The sequence below is a fragment of the Larus michahellis genome, chromosome 2 (genome assembly GCF_964199755.1).
Source record: "Larus michahellis chromosome 2, bLarMic1.1, whole genome shotgun sequence".
NCBI classification, from domain to species: domain Eukaryota; kingdom Metazoa; phylum Chordata; class Aves; order Charadriiformes; family Laridae; genus Larus; species Larus michahellis.
In genome coordinates, this window is record NC_133897.1 from 16,499,804 (window position 1) to 16,514,594 (window position 14,791).

General features: G+C 40.2%; 1 protein-coding gene across 4 annotated transcripts in view; it reads left to right on the forward strand.

The window, feature by feature from the left end:
• Positions 1–14,791, forward strand: part of NRP1 (neuropilin 1) — a 115,050-nt gene that overhangs the window by 34,509 nt on the left and 65,750 nt on the right. For all 4 annotated transcript variants that reach the window (XM_074574248.1, XM_074574249.1, XM_074574250.1 and 1 more), the window contains exon 4: positions 12,189–12,370. In XM_074574248.1, the coding sequence (XP_074430349.1) occupies positions 12,189–12,370 (182 nt within the window). The remainder of the gene's footprint in view (positions 1–12,188; positions 12,371–14,791) is intronic.

The following is a 14,791-nucleotide window of genomic DNA, read 5'->3' on the forward strand; positions in this document are numbered from 1 at the left end:
GGGGCTCAAAGTGAGGAAAGGGATGGGGCATTATCTCATTTCCTTCCCAGACTTCCTACTACTGTTTTGGGCAATTTATACCTTTAAGAATGCATAAGGCAAACAAAGCTTGTTCTCCCTAGTGTGCGAAAGGCTGCATTATTAAACCGCAAAGGAAAGCGTGGTGTTATCTCGCTCAGATTCTCTGCACGTACAAGAGAATCCGGCCCAAATATATTTCATGGCTTGTCTGTCTGGGTTAGCGTGCTGCTTGCCATGAGTGAGGGAGAGGAAAGAATCAATGCCTGATACCACAGGGTCTTATACAGATTGTTCTTGTATGCTTATCACTACTAAGTAGACAAACAAAAGTAAAAGCATTAATAGATACCTGACTAGAAGTGTAAACGAAACAAAAGCCATCAAATCAGGATTTTATCCATTTAATTGCAGAGTAGGTGTTTTCATCAGCCATGTAATGATTTATTGCCTTTCAAGGCTTATTTATTGTAATTGATTAATGAAGACTTATAGCAGCACTCTCTTAGGGGTAACAAAAGGAAAGAAGGTGCAACACCATTTATATTTGCAATTCATTGAGTTACTACAGATCCCCTTGATATATCAGGTAAGACATTATTGTAGCTCCATGTCAGACTGTCCACTTCCCTGAGTAGAAAGCAAGGACAGAAGCCTGACCCATGAAATGCAGAAGACAAATCAACATCATTATCCGATGCTTTCTTGGACCTAGTAACAGCCCTTTCCTGAAGACTGTGTTTTTCTGGATCACAGCTGTCGAAGCAGCTAGCACAAGGTTGAGAGGGGGTGGTTCTAGGAGAACATTACTGCTGACCTCAAAAGCAGCAATTTCTGTGTGAGTGTGTTAGTCCTGACTTAGGTTTTGCACTGCTCTGATTCCAAAGGCAGGGGTCATCTCACAGCCATGCGGCTCCAAGCAAGATTTAGCCTTCACTAAGTATAGGTCCAAATGCTCAGCAGATTTAAGACAGTGTATCTCAAGAAGTTGCACTGATGAGGGAGGAAAAGGAAGTGTAAAGAAGACAAACTCGGTCCCATATAATGAATACTTCCTTGACATTTGTGCAGCTCCCGCTGGGGATTTGAGCTGGTGCGCATGTATGCGGTATGGTCCCAATTACTGAAGCCCACGAGCTGTGTATGTGTTTGTGTTGCGTGTATGTTCATTACCCTGCTTGCTTTCACAAGTAAGTATTTAGTACCAGACGAAAACTACGCAAAATTCTTTAGCAGACACTTGTGAGTTCTGGCAGGTTTTCAATTTAGTTTTCCATTTTAAAATAGCATAGGCTGATCCGCCTCTGATGCAACTCCACTAAACTCTGTAAATTTGTACCAGGGATGATGCTGATCTGCTGTGCACGTTTTCCTTCCTGTAAGTCATTATCACATGCCTCTCTTTCTAAGAAAGACATTTTTATGAGAGGTGGATCACTGGGGTGGGTTTTTTTGTATGGCTGGTTTGCCCCATGCTCCAGCTATAACAATGCAGTTTCACTAGGCGCTGGGTCATACGGCTGACCTCAGCTAACAAGCTGTTCCTGTTTTTAGGCTACTGGGAATGTTTATTGGCCACTGTTTTCCTCCATTCTAAACACATAGTTATTTCTCAAGACCCATATAAATCATAAGGTCACAAAACTCATAAAAACTGTGACATTTTCTGTGATATAGGGTACAAACGAACTAACTTCAGGCTTAGCAGCTTTAAACATCCATGGTATATTTTATCATAATATAAATACATTCATTGAAGTTATATATACTTTTCAGTTCAAGGATACACACAATAAAATAGTAATAAAATTGCTCAATAGGACAAACTTTTATATACTGATGTTTCAGATTGGTACAGTTTAACTGTGAGCTCTATTACAAAAACAATGTACTGTAACTCTGTATGAGTTTAACAGAAATACCAATCTGTTTGCAATAAATGTTAAGTATTCACGTACTTTATAAGAAAATGATGCTGAGGATGCTATTGAATTTCCTAATGTAGATTTCAAGAGCCGAAACTCATGGGGAGGTCTGTACTAACATGCTGGATTGACACACTGATGTGTGCAAAACCCAACTACACCTATAAGGAAACATACTAAGTTATCAATAGGAGTTTTATTCATAATGTCTGTACTGAAATTGGACAACAAATTAATAGAAAAGCATTAGTAGCAATTACTATAATTACATTTGCATAGAGGTTTCCACTCTGCTTCCCTGTTCTCATTTGCTGTAGCTGGTTTGAAATGCACAGCTTCCAGGCTGAAAGTTTCCTAGGCTGCTCCTCTGTTTGAGAATGAACTTTGGAAAGAAACCGCTAAAAAAGATTCAGGTCCTTTTTTTTGTGCAAAGAGTATAAAAATATATACACAGAAACTCGCACACGTACGTGCATACACATGTCCCCGTTGCAAAACAGAAGAAGAAGAACCGCGGGAGTTTTTCAGGCAGCTCTTCAGCCACACTTACTTACATCAGGAGGCTGAAATTTGAAAGCACCGTCCACAAGGAAATGTTCCTTGCGCTGTTCTTGTGAAATATCACTTAGATTTCACAAAGCCAGGGCTGCTTTAAAGTTGCCGGCTATGCATATTACTCATGCTGCTTAAGGGTTGTTTGTTGAAGTGGCAATGTACACAACCAAATGATTTTGTGCTGAGATAACGGCCCGCCAGGAAACACGCAGACATGGTAAGTGGGTTGATCTCCGAACTACAAATGCGTCTCATTCAGCTTTGTGTGCCTCCTGTGCCAAAGAGCCCTTCTAGATGCTATGGCCAGGCACTTTGTCTTTCCGAGTCTGTATTGTATGAAAGAAGTAAGGAGAGGTGGTTTTCAGCTTTAAGTGTTACAACAGACTGCTAAAGGTCTTCTCAGCATTATGAGAATATTTAGCTAGTGATGCCACACAATTCACACACTTTAAGACTCCATTTTCAATCCAGGAAAGCCTTGAAAGTTTTCATCACCTTTCTGTAATTCAAACTTTTTTCCTTGGTGATAGTTTAAGAGAGTCTGCCCCCCTCCTCCCCTAAAAAAAGGCACAGGAAAAGCCATAATACGTGTACATGATTAAACACTGACAAGTCAAAAGTTTCAACAACAAAGCTGTATTTTTTCCGATAACTCTGCTTGTTTGTATGTGCGGCTATATACAGGTTTTACGTACAGTCTCAGCAAAAATCAATCCACTCATTTACATGTGTCACACTTTCAGGCCCGGAAGACCCATAGCAATCATTGATATCAATACAGACTAGGTATGTGAAAACACTAATCCCACAGTGGATTTTTCACTTGGCCAACAGTCTGTCCAAAGGGAATGTGATGCAAAAATCAGAACAAAGGGAACAACACTGAGAAATATTGAGTTCCAAGTGCCTAACTCTGCATCCTTAATACTCTCTTAATATAGTTCCTAACTGGAAATAAATGAAAATACTCATCATTTTACTGCATTTACAGAGCTTCAGGACACAGTTGCCATGGAAGAAAATTGCCATAACTTGTGTTCTCAAGCTGATTCTTATGTCTGCAATTTCCTTTCTCCTTTAGCCTCTTTTAGTTTTGTTAATTATGGGTGTTGCTCAGAGAGGTTGTAGACAGCCCACAAGGGACAAATATTTGAGTTTCAAAAGCATGGAACTTATTTTATGTTCTGAACTTTCACAGTTTCTGTGAAAAGCTAACATCTACCTAATACTTTTAAAAGTCAAGTTCCTAAGGTTATGATTAATATACCACAGAGATCCCAACAGGATAATTACAAATTAATCAGCAGTTCAGAATTCCCAAGCGGAGTGCTATAAGGTTGCCATCACTTTAAACATTCCTTTTCTACTTTCATGGAAAGAAAAAGAAATCAGAAATTATTCTGGTCTTCGTTTGATACAACTCTGTTCTTTAGGCATTCGAGGAAGAAAACTTGAAGCTTCTATAACTTACCAATTAGGCAGGCTTTTTAGTGAAGTCAGCACTGTACGCTAACAGCACTAATCCAACCACGAGTCATTAAACTAGTTAGGCACATGAAAACAATGTTTAATGGATATAGAGACATACAGATAGTGTTGGACTCCTTGCAGCAGTGTGAGTGCGTGTGTATGCCTGAGTCTTTGTATGCAAGCAATTTAGTCGAGTTCTCCTACAGAAATCACACAAACGTATTTGTGAAACTGTGTGAGACTTTGCAGCCCCTTCTTCCAGTCATTCTATGGCTTAAGAACACTTCCAAGTTTTGAGCCTCTGTTAAGGAGCTTTATTCAAAACCCAGAGAAGCCATTAGGAATCTTTCCGTTATTTCAGGAGGACCTAGACTGGGCTCTTATATTTAAAACCGGCTATCTAGGCTTTGTTCCTTGCTGTTCGCAAAATTTCTGGGAGACTGTTGGCACTCAGTCTCTCTCTTCTGTCTCCACATATGTAAAATGAGAATGACAACTTTACCTCAGAGGAATGTTGCAAAGCTTCACTTATAAACAGATTGGCATACTTGGATGAAGTTGCTCAACTAACGAGAAGTTTTCTGATTGATGGGCGTCTCCTGGGAGGTCATAAAAACGAAAACAAAACTCTATAATTGAGTTTTTCAAAATAATATTTTTTGGCTTACAAGCGCCTACTCTTACGCAAGATGACTGCTTCTGCCATCTTTTTTCTATCTCCTGTCACCTGGAATATCTTTCCGAATCTAACCATGTCAAATTAGTGGCTAAATACCAAACAAAGCCAAGGCATAAACCTCACACCTGAAATGTCCATATGAAAGAATATAAAGCTTAAGGTATAGTGAGTAATATGAAAATTACTTTTAATTTTCTTTTTCCAGTTTCTTAAGCCCTTAGCTGGCTCAATGTAGATAAAGTAACTATGAAAGAACCAGTAAAAATTAGACTGCATTTTATTTTGTGAAGAACACTGGAAAGTTGGCAAGAGGTAAGATTTTGCAGTGAAACGGGGAGGTGAACAAGTTGTAAATGACTCTAATATCTTCCAGATGGCATATTTTACTCGGGAACTGAGTTTAGAGTAATTAGAGGCATGTGAATTTCCTATAAATACTAAACTTCACCCGTTTGACACTAGAAAGCTCCTTCGTCTCTGAAGTCTTTAAACTGCTAAGTGTTTCTTTTTCCCCCACTTAAAGTGGAAGTCATGGATTTGTAAATTTGTCTTATTTGACAGACAGAAACCTTTTTCCATGAAAAGATAGCATTTTTGTATGCCAGAAAGTTATGAACTGAAGTTCCTTGCTGAAGAGGTTTAAAATTGAATGTTTCTTCCCAGAAGAGGTTTTCATTTTTATATACTGGGATCATTATATTATAATTTATTACTGTATGTGGCAAGCAGTGAAATCAGTGGAGTTTGCCCTGACTTCAAGATCAGACCTTTTCGTTGGTAAATGATTTTTACAGATAGATATGCTGAAGACCTTAGCAGATGAATTTTGCTTTTACTTCCCCTAGGACATTGCAAAATGGCAAAACCTGCCCCACAACCTCGGATTCTTCTTCGCTTTCTGTATGACATTGTTACATTCATTCGCAGAATGAATCCTGGTGTTCACATTTCTGTTGAAGAGTTTTCTAGGTTTTATTTGGTGTAAATAGAATAGAACTAAATAAATACAAGGTAAAATATTCTGTCACCACTTGCACCCTCTTTGGCCATATATCAGTGTAAACTGGCTTAGATCCATTGACATAAGGGGGCTAATCTCATTTGCAGCAGCTAAAGATCTGTCTACTGTTCTCAGTGGAGCTGTATAGATAAAAGTGCAGATATAATCTTGCTTATTTCGTTCAGATCTTCAGTTCTGCCAGTCCCAGGTATTCAAAAGGCAGGAGCCAAACAACCAGAAGCATGTGATAAGATGAAGGATAATCAGATTTTAAAATAGTAGTGATTCTTTTTATTACTTCTGGGTTTTGAAGTTTTATTGGTTAAGGTATGTTGTATTTCAGATTCCTTTGTTCAGCAGAGAATTAAAAGCTTAATTTTAAAATGAAAGGGCAAATCCCAAAGCATTAGGTGATTCCAGAAACCAGTGTAATAACAAAACTGTTGCTACCGTTAGTCACAATCAAACTGGTACAGTGGGTAACTGTAGATCTTCATCAATGTCTTTGTTACATCTTTTGTCTTTTTCACTACAACATTGTCTTGTACTAAAATAGACCCTCACTAGTTCATTCTTAATGGAGACCCACTGTCAGTTAATGGCATTAGTAAATTACTGAACAGTGGCCAAATCCCAATGGCCTTATTCCCAGAAATCTCTTAGGTTGACAGGACCTTTGTATGAGTAACTTCAGTGAATTTTGGCCCTGGGTGAAGACCATAAAAACATCAGCTCACAAAAGACCAACGGAAACAAAGGCCCCCCAGACTGACAGGGATTTCAGTAAATTACAAATCGTTAATCGATTGCAAATTGCGTAATTAAATATCCAGCACTTTCGAGAACTGTGGGATTCAGATGATATGTTGTCTCCCGTAAGGGGCTTCATCTGCACCATGAATCCAGTACAAGCAAAACCAGTTTAAAAGCTTCTTTCCATGGGCACTCGCTCCCACCTCCCCCTTTCTCATGGTGTTTGCTCTGCCTGGCTGGTGGTAATTCAGCTGTATGTGTGTCCACACTCAGCGAAATGATCTGTTGGGCTTTTTAATAGATTTGAGAGAGAGAGAGACCGAGAGAAAGGGAGAAAGAAAGAAGGAAGGCAGGAAAGAATAAAAAAAAGGTCCCTTCACTCATTCTGTCAAAGATAGATCCACACCAACAGTTGACTTGGCAGGATGGAGGAGGACTTCTCCTTTGGGAAGACCACAGTGTGTGATGGGAGCGAGAAACCAGGCAGGAATGCACCATGCAGGACCCCATGGCACCAAGCACACTCGGAAGGGGATAAAAAAAGCCAAAAAACCCTGCAGTTCCTTGCAGTTCCCATGCATCCCAGTTCTCAAGGAGTGCCTGTGCCCTGCTTAGGCCTGGTGGCTAGCTGCCGACGCAGCAGTCATGCCGGATCCTCTGAGAGCCACATGGTGCCTTAATCTCCATCAAGTTGTGTTTTGAGGCCCACGCATGAGGAGTTGTATCCTCTCCATGTGGATACCTGCATGCACAGTCCAACTGCCAGGGAAGGCTGACGTGTCTCCATGGGAGTGGGCTGCCCCTCCAACACCCATGAGATGGGTCACTTTGCCCAGGTGGGGCACAGGAGGCCCTGGAGAGCAATCAGGCTGCACAGAGGCTTGGATGGAGAGCAACCCGACAGATGCTGAGGTTACAGGCAGAAAAACAGCCCATTCGGGGCTGTGCTTAATTTTTTTATTTTTAACACCGTGTACTTCTTTTTCTTGTTGCTAATAAACTGGGATTAAGGTTGGTGTCCCTCGAGTGCCTGCAGTTCTTAAGCTTTTAGCTCTGGGATACAGATTGCCTTGTGCCACAAGCACCGCAGTAAATCCCACACCGCTAACCCTCAGTCACTAACGGGGCACAAATCCATGGCGCAGAACAACTCGGAACTCTTTATTTAGATTTCCTCTTGCAATGCCTTCTGTTCAGCTAAAATGGAGCCTTACAAGGAATTAAAAAAAAAAAAATCTTTATAAAATAAAGGCAAAAGAAAGATACATACTAAGAAGCAAATTCTCAGAACCAAAGGTAGTCTGACCAGGGTGGATAATTTGTGTTGGGGAGACATTTAGCAGCTTGGTGGACGTGGAATCAGAGCGGTGAAAGAAACAGAGGTAGAAAATCTTTTCATTCTAACAGGTGAATAACCAAAATACTCATAACCACCCTATAGATGCATACCATAGTAGGCTGCAGAAAAATATGGCATATTCAGATGTAAATTATATTTGTATATGCTTCACTGATTGTTTCATAAGGTAAAATGGCAGATATTTAGATTTCAGCTTAGTTCTGCATACGTCTTGGGAAGGAATTTTTTTAGGCAAAAGGCGTAATATCTCACTGCCCTAATAATAGGAAAATGTGTCGAAGTGGAGCGTAGCTTGGCAGAGGGCTGGCTCCAGCAGCAGGCAGGGCTTCCCAGACTTTTCTCTTCACTTCCTGCAGTACAAGGTGCTATGGTGCACTTCAGGGGTCTCCAGCACGTTCAGAACTGAAACCAGACGTAAGCACTGTTATCACCTACTAGAAACTGGAAATAGAAAATTCACCAAAATCTGTATTCTGCAGCTGTTTATGTTTTTCATTGCCTGGTGCTCATTTTATAGGTATTGCTTGGCCTTTTCCTTGGACCCATAACTTACGCTTTCCAAAATAAGAGCAAGTTTTTTGCAATGCCAGCAAGAATTCGTAGAGGAATTCTAGAGTCCCTCATCTTTCCAGTGGGAATCTGTCCCAGACATTGTTCTACTGAACGATAAAATTAGGACCGTCTAGTAATGGCATGCTCAGGCCCGGGCTGGGAGGAGCGGGGGGAGCGTGCGAGCCCTGCAGTGCGTTTCAGCAGGCTCCCACCCGAGAGCCACGCACGGCCCTCGGTGCAAGGAGCAAACAGAAAGTGATCAAAAATGAGATATCCAGAAAGAGTCAGACAAGCAAAAAGGGACCGCCATGAACATACCCACCAATTACCCCCAGCGTCTCCTGTTTCTGCACATGAACTCCTGCTCTCGTCTTTCACCTGAAACCGCACTCCATGGTTAGCGCCATGTTTATATTTACATCTATGTGCCATAAACCCTAAAGGACTATAACATTACGAGAAATATTTGCCACACCATTGGCAGCAGTAACTGAGCGAAGAATTGCCAAGTGGGAAATCCAAATTTGCAAACTCAGTATCCTGGGCTGCGCGCCAATACTGTCTGGGCACTGCGGAGGTGACACATTCAGTCTCCTCACAGGGGTGCCGCTGTGCCAACTGCATCCCTGGCACAGCATCTTCTCCTGACAAACTTATGGAGAAGAACTGCTACCAAGTCCAGAGGGAGATGCAAGCTGCTTTCTGAGCTTCCTTGGCAGCAGCTCCATTTGCAAGTTGTGACTGTACTTTCTCCTATTTACAAGAACAGTTGTTTGTGATACACTGTGGCCTCTGGTAGGATTTTGAAAAGTGCAAAAATGACAGAAGGACATTGGTTTTCAAGTATAAACTAGTAAAATCCAGAGTAATTTCATTTCCCTCAGAAAAAAATAATATAGGTGCTCACTTATAGCAGCCCAGATATCAGATGCTGCCACCAGCGTGGGACAATCCAAATCTATTTGTTAGCTGACAAGTGAAAGACATGATTCTTAGAATATGAAGGTTGTAGGGCTGATCTCTAAAGTTTCCCCTGTTCAAATCGCACTTCGTACCTATTGTCTTACAGCCAAACTTCTTTTCCGTCTGTCAGTAATTTTTCAAAGCAAAGAAAAAAAAATTGAAAAATCCTCCAGTCTTCCACAGGGCTGCATGACCTATAACTTGCAAAATCCATTAGAAGACAGCCTTTTAGTAACCAAATTGTGTCATTTACAATTGCACAGCAGCCAGAAAGAGCACCATAAATTACAATTCTGTCACTATAAGGGACAAAAGAAAGGTGTGGGCAGGCTATTGCTATGAAGGAGGAAACCTGGGCGAGTGATAGAATTTAATTTGAATAATTTTTGCTGAATGTACTTCATATAATAGTAAAATTGGTACTTACAGGTTAATTATTTGTTTGGCTGTATCCAAAATACTTAGTAAGACTGTAGAAGATTGTTTATTTTTAAGATGTAGCAGAGTAAAAATACTGAATTCAAACCTTTGGGGTTTTTTTTTTCTTTTTTATACATGAAGTAAAAAAGCATGTAAAAATTTGCTTAGCATTTTTAGTTAAAATTTTTCACGTTATTTAATAATTCAGAATTTGAAAAATTACCTACTGTGGAGGCCTGAGCAATGAATGGTGCATGGCCAACCGGTGAAATAAAGTCATCATGGAGAGAAGAGCAAAGACTGTCACTCAGATGCTGTCGGTTTATGTGGTTACTCTTTCTCTTTAACAAGCAATTAATTATTCAGAGAAAGGTTGTCTTGTTAAAAATTCTCAACATTCATTTTTTCCCGGAAGTATAAAAACTAGCAGCCTGCATTCCTGAGTGCTTCCAATAGGTTTTGCAGGGAACCCAGAGCTGGTATTCTTAAGGACATTTCTAAAGGAAAAAAAAAAACCAAACCCACAAACCAAAAAAAACCAATTCTGAGGTCCTTTTACAACTCTCCTCTCAAATTTCAAATCCTGTTATACATACGTCATAAAGAAATTACAGAAAGAAGTCTTAATTTTTAAAAACTGCAGGTTATGTAAAGTATCTGTAACAGTGTCTCAGAAATGCACTTTTCCACTTTGTGTTTCCACCAATCTGCAATGGGGCAGCGAAGCTAACTAGCTGAGCAATTGCTACTGGAAAAATCAAATACATAAGAGGAAACGCAGTTAACACAATATTTCACATATGTTAATGCTTACAGTTCCATCAGTGTCAGCTTTATTTTCTACTTGATATACACCAAAGCTGGCACAGAATTTTAACTGATGAGGTAATGTCATTTTTAATTTAAGGAGACTTAAGCCGTCCACTTTAACTAGTGATATCATCTTTGCAGTTGTCTCGCGGGGCTTCATGTAAACATAAGTAATGTGCCCTGGACGGTTTGGAGCAGGGTTGTTAAAAATGACATTGGTCATCATGAAGACATTTTTTTCCTTTGATCTCTTTAAAAATGTCAGGCACACTTTATTGTCCTGTCACTTTTAGCTCTTCCTTGTATATTAATATGCTCGGAAATTTTCAGGGAACATAACAGTAGAATAAAGGTCTAAACCAATTAATGGCAACAATTTTAATGTCGGTCGTGGTAGGATAATGAAAAGTAAATGAGATTGTCTGGCTAACAGCAACTTGTTAAATAAACCGGCAGCAGGGCTGAGACATGAAGACGCAGGGGCAGAGAAAAGCCTTTTGCCGCAGTCCAAAAGAGGCTCAGAGCACAATCCAGGCTCCAAATGCCACCACCTTTTCGGAAAAGATTAAACTGATTCTACAAATTGCGTCTGCTCCTCCTTCCCGTCCGGGGTCGAGTGAAATCATCTGCTAATAAAACTTAAAAGCAGACCTGTCTCCGCACCTGCAGCTTCTGCCTCCCCATGGCTTGTATTCTGCCTTCTCTCTGCTGTCTGGGTGCACGGAGCTGCTGGGCTCTCCTCCGCCCCCCGCAACCCAACCCGCCCCACCAAGCCCTGCACATTGGCATCTCTGGTGACAGGGCTGAGGAGCCCCAACATGACTGCTCCTCCCAGACAAACCTTTACCATCAACCATTACTGCGTTAGTATATGCTTTCCCTTATAAATGGAAATTCCTCCTTATCGGCTCCTCCTTAGGAATGAAGCAAGGAACCAGGGGAGGGTTTAGGCCAGCCTGTTCAGTAATCACGCGCTCTACAAGTACGAGTATTATAATGTGCACTTCTTGATTCAAATACCTAAGCAAAGATGATATCTAATGAAACAAGTTCTGTCTGAGAAAAACCAAGTGCTGTGACTGGCGGGTGGACTTTGTGATTTGCTCAAAACTATTTGTCCAGCTAACAAGGAAAATAACAGATTTTTCTACCGCTGATCTGAAACATGGTGGAGTTTTGAATAAAATCGGATGTTTAGGGATTTATTTATTATTCTGTGGACATATGTTTGGAGGACAGCATATGGAAATCAAAGTATTGTTCATAAAGAGCTCCAGCCAAAAAGACATTTTTGAATTCATAACAGAACTTCACAGTTTGAAAAGAATGCTATGCATTATGTATTGATAACAACACTACACAGACAAAGGAACACAATTTAATAATACAGAATTGTGCTCATGAGATTTCCTTTTTTTTTGTTAATTGGTTACTTTAGCTGACATTGTCTGCAAGCATAATGGACACCATTCTTCCTAATAGTTCCATGTTGCCAGATGATGTCTACAGACATAATGTAGTCCATTTTAATTATTTCATTTTGCTTACATCTTTCAGCATAATGCATTTTCCAAGCAAGCTAGCATTTTTCTTGATTATCTATGTTGTGTTATGGTTTCTAAATTAATTAGGTCTCCTTCTTTCCTGGAAGTTAAAAGTTTCTTCCTTCCATTTATCTACCAGGTATGATTATGTTGAAGTGATTGATGGAGATAATGCTGAAGGACGCTTATGGGGAAAGTACTGTGGAAAAATTGCTCCCCCTCCTTTAGTGTCTTCGGGACCATATCTTTTTATTAAATTTGTTTCCGACTATGAGACACACGGAGCAGGATTTTCTATACGCTATGAAGTTTTCAAAAGAGGTGAGAAACGATTCATTGTTATATAGTTCATAACCTGTGATTTTTTGCTTTCATTCACAGTAATTCTTTGGGATGGAGGGAATACATGAAAATGCTTGAAAGGGAAAATGGTATCAGGCTTGTCATTCTAAGGCGGGGCATGTATTAGTGGGTGTAAATCATTATGAATCAAATGGGTCAGCCGCATCTGAGGATTGACTCCTCTGGGTGTAATGTGATAGTCTTCATCAGCTGTTTGTTTTGACCTTCTTAAAACCATTAGCTTTCTTCCTTTTTTTTTTTTTTTGGTGATAATAATTACTGTATGATTTACAATGTTACTGCCTTAACACCATTGTAACCTTCTGAGTCCCTGACTTATTTTGGTTAGTGTTTTGTTCTGCATTCCCGAGAGATGGCTGTGGGTTCAGAAAGGGCCAGAGTACACGTGGGCAGCAGATGATGGGGTTGGTTTTTTTTTGCTTTCACAAATCATGTTTGGGAGGTAAAGGAGAGGAGAAGCTCACACTGTTCACAGGCATGACCTGCTGGATGCTTGTTGCCAGGGGCTCAGTGCTGGTGAGCACAGGTAGCTCTGTGAGGGGCACAGAGAAAGCCCAGAAGAAAAAATAGTCCAGAATTAACCAGACCTATAGACAGTCCCTCTTTCAAAACTGTCTTTCCGAGTCAGAATCTAGAAGGGGAGTAAGATCTCTTTTTTTGGCATACACCTTCCCTATACCTGGATGGAGATAAATAATTCCTATATTCCATGCCTGGATAATACAGGACCAAAGCTCATAATATATAAAAAGGCAATAAGCTTAACTTTATAGAAAAGAAAAAAAAAAAAAAAGACTTCACCATCAATGTTTAGGGTCATATTTACAGAAGCAGCTCAAAACTCCAGATTTACGATGCACACCACTCCCAGACAGTGCCCCATTTTCAGAACCAGTTCAAGTCCCTTTTACGCACCTAAACCAGAGCCAGCTTTTCAGCTGCGTTCAGCACACGCGCTTGGTGGCAGCTGTACTGTTAATGAGGAGAAGCACGGTAGTGAAGTCTCTTTTCTATTGCATGCTCTTGCTGCTCCGCACAGTGCTAATTGGGGCCACAGACCTCTTGTTCACCATCTTCCCTGTCTGTAAATCCACTCTTGGATCCCAGAAATTCTTTTGGTGACCTGCAGGGTCACATTTTTTGAAAGAACTCAGCATCCAAATGACACCAAGCTTTCCTGAAAAAATATCTCTATTTATTTTGGTGTCTTTAGGAGGCTAAATTCTTGAAACTGTGTCCTGAAGTTTCTCAGTGCTTATATATACAGTACCATCTTTTGTAAAGAACAAGGCTGAAATACAAGAACAAGTGAAAGAACGACCTGTGAAACAATCTATTTTAGCAACTGAGCGTTTGCAGGAAAAAAGCTTTTATTTATTTCCTAACAGTGTAGTGGCAACTCAGAGCTCTGACAGGAATGTTGTGTTTATTTCCTTGTGTGGTCATTTACATCTCTCAGTGATACACATTAACCATGTTAAGATGGCATTATGAATGTGATTTTATATGCACAGAAGTCAGAAAACTCAGAATTATGGCTCCCAAAGCAACTTTAACTCTAGTTCATTCCACATAAACTGTATATTAAGGCAGGAAAGTTATCACCAGGTACAGTGTTAGAAATGCTGTGTGTACACAAAGGATACAAGTTATAGTTGCTGTGGGAACCCAGCCCTTTTTAACTTTTGTGTTAATGCATATATGCTATTCCAAATTTACATTTTAATTTCTGTACCAAATAAAGCTGACCAGTTTACCCTGTTACACAGGTGAAGCTCAGTTGCTCGCACCAGACTAATATGCTTCATTATAGCATATTCACAACTTAGCTCATCATTTTCCAGGTATGAGAAGTATTAAAATGATCCCAAGCCCAAGGTCCTGTGGTGCTGACCTGAAGGCTGATCTGCATTCCAGCACACAGTATATTTTTGCCCATTATTCCTGTGAGAGCATCCTTATTTTTTGAAAAGAAAAACTGCATTATGCTACCTGTGTCCTAAGCTGAATTCTAAACCTGAAGCTTAAAATGCCAAACACCATGGAAATTGTAAGGAGAGACCAGCATATGTAATGACTGCAATAGATGGGCTTTGAGAGTAGGAACTGCTTTTACTTCTCATCCAGCTCCTTAGCCAGAAAAACACTGAAGAAGTTGAATTCCAGACTAAAACATTAAAGCCATATTGCCCAATGTTTAGCCCATCTGAAATGTCCATCATTTTGGCTCGGGCAGCCAGCCTGTCTGAGGATGGATGAGTAGTCTATTCACTAAAAGAGGATCTACGCGGTTCACACTCAACATTCCTAACTGTAGTCGAGTAAATTTATGGTGTAAACTGAAAGAAAAGACAGTGTCAACCAGGAAGACAAATGGTT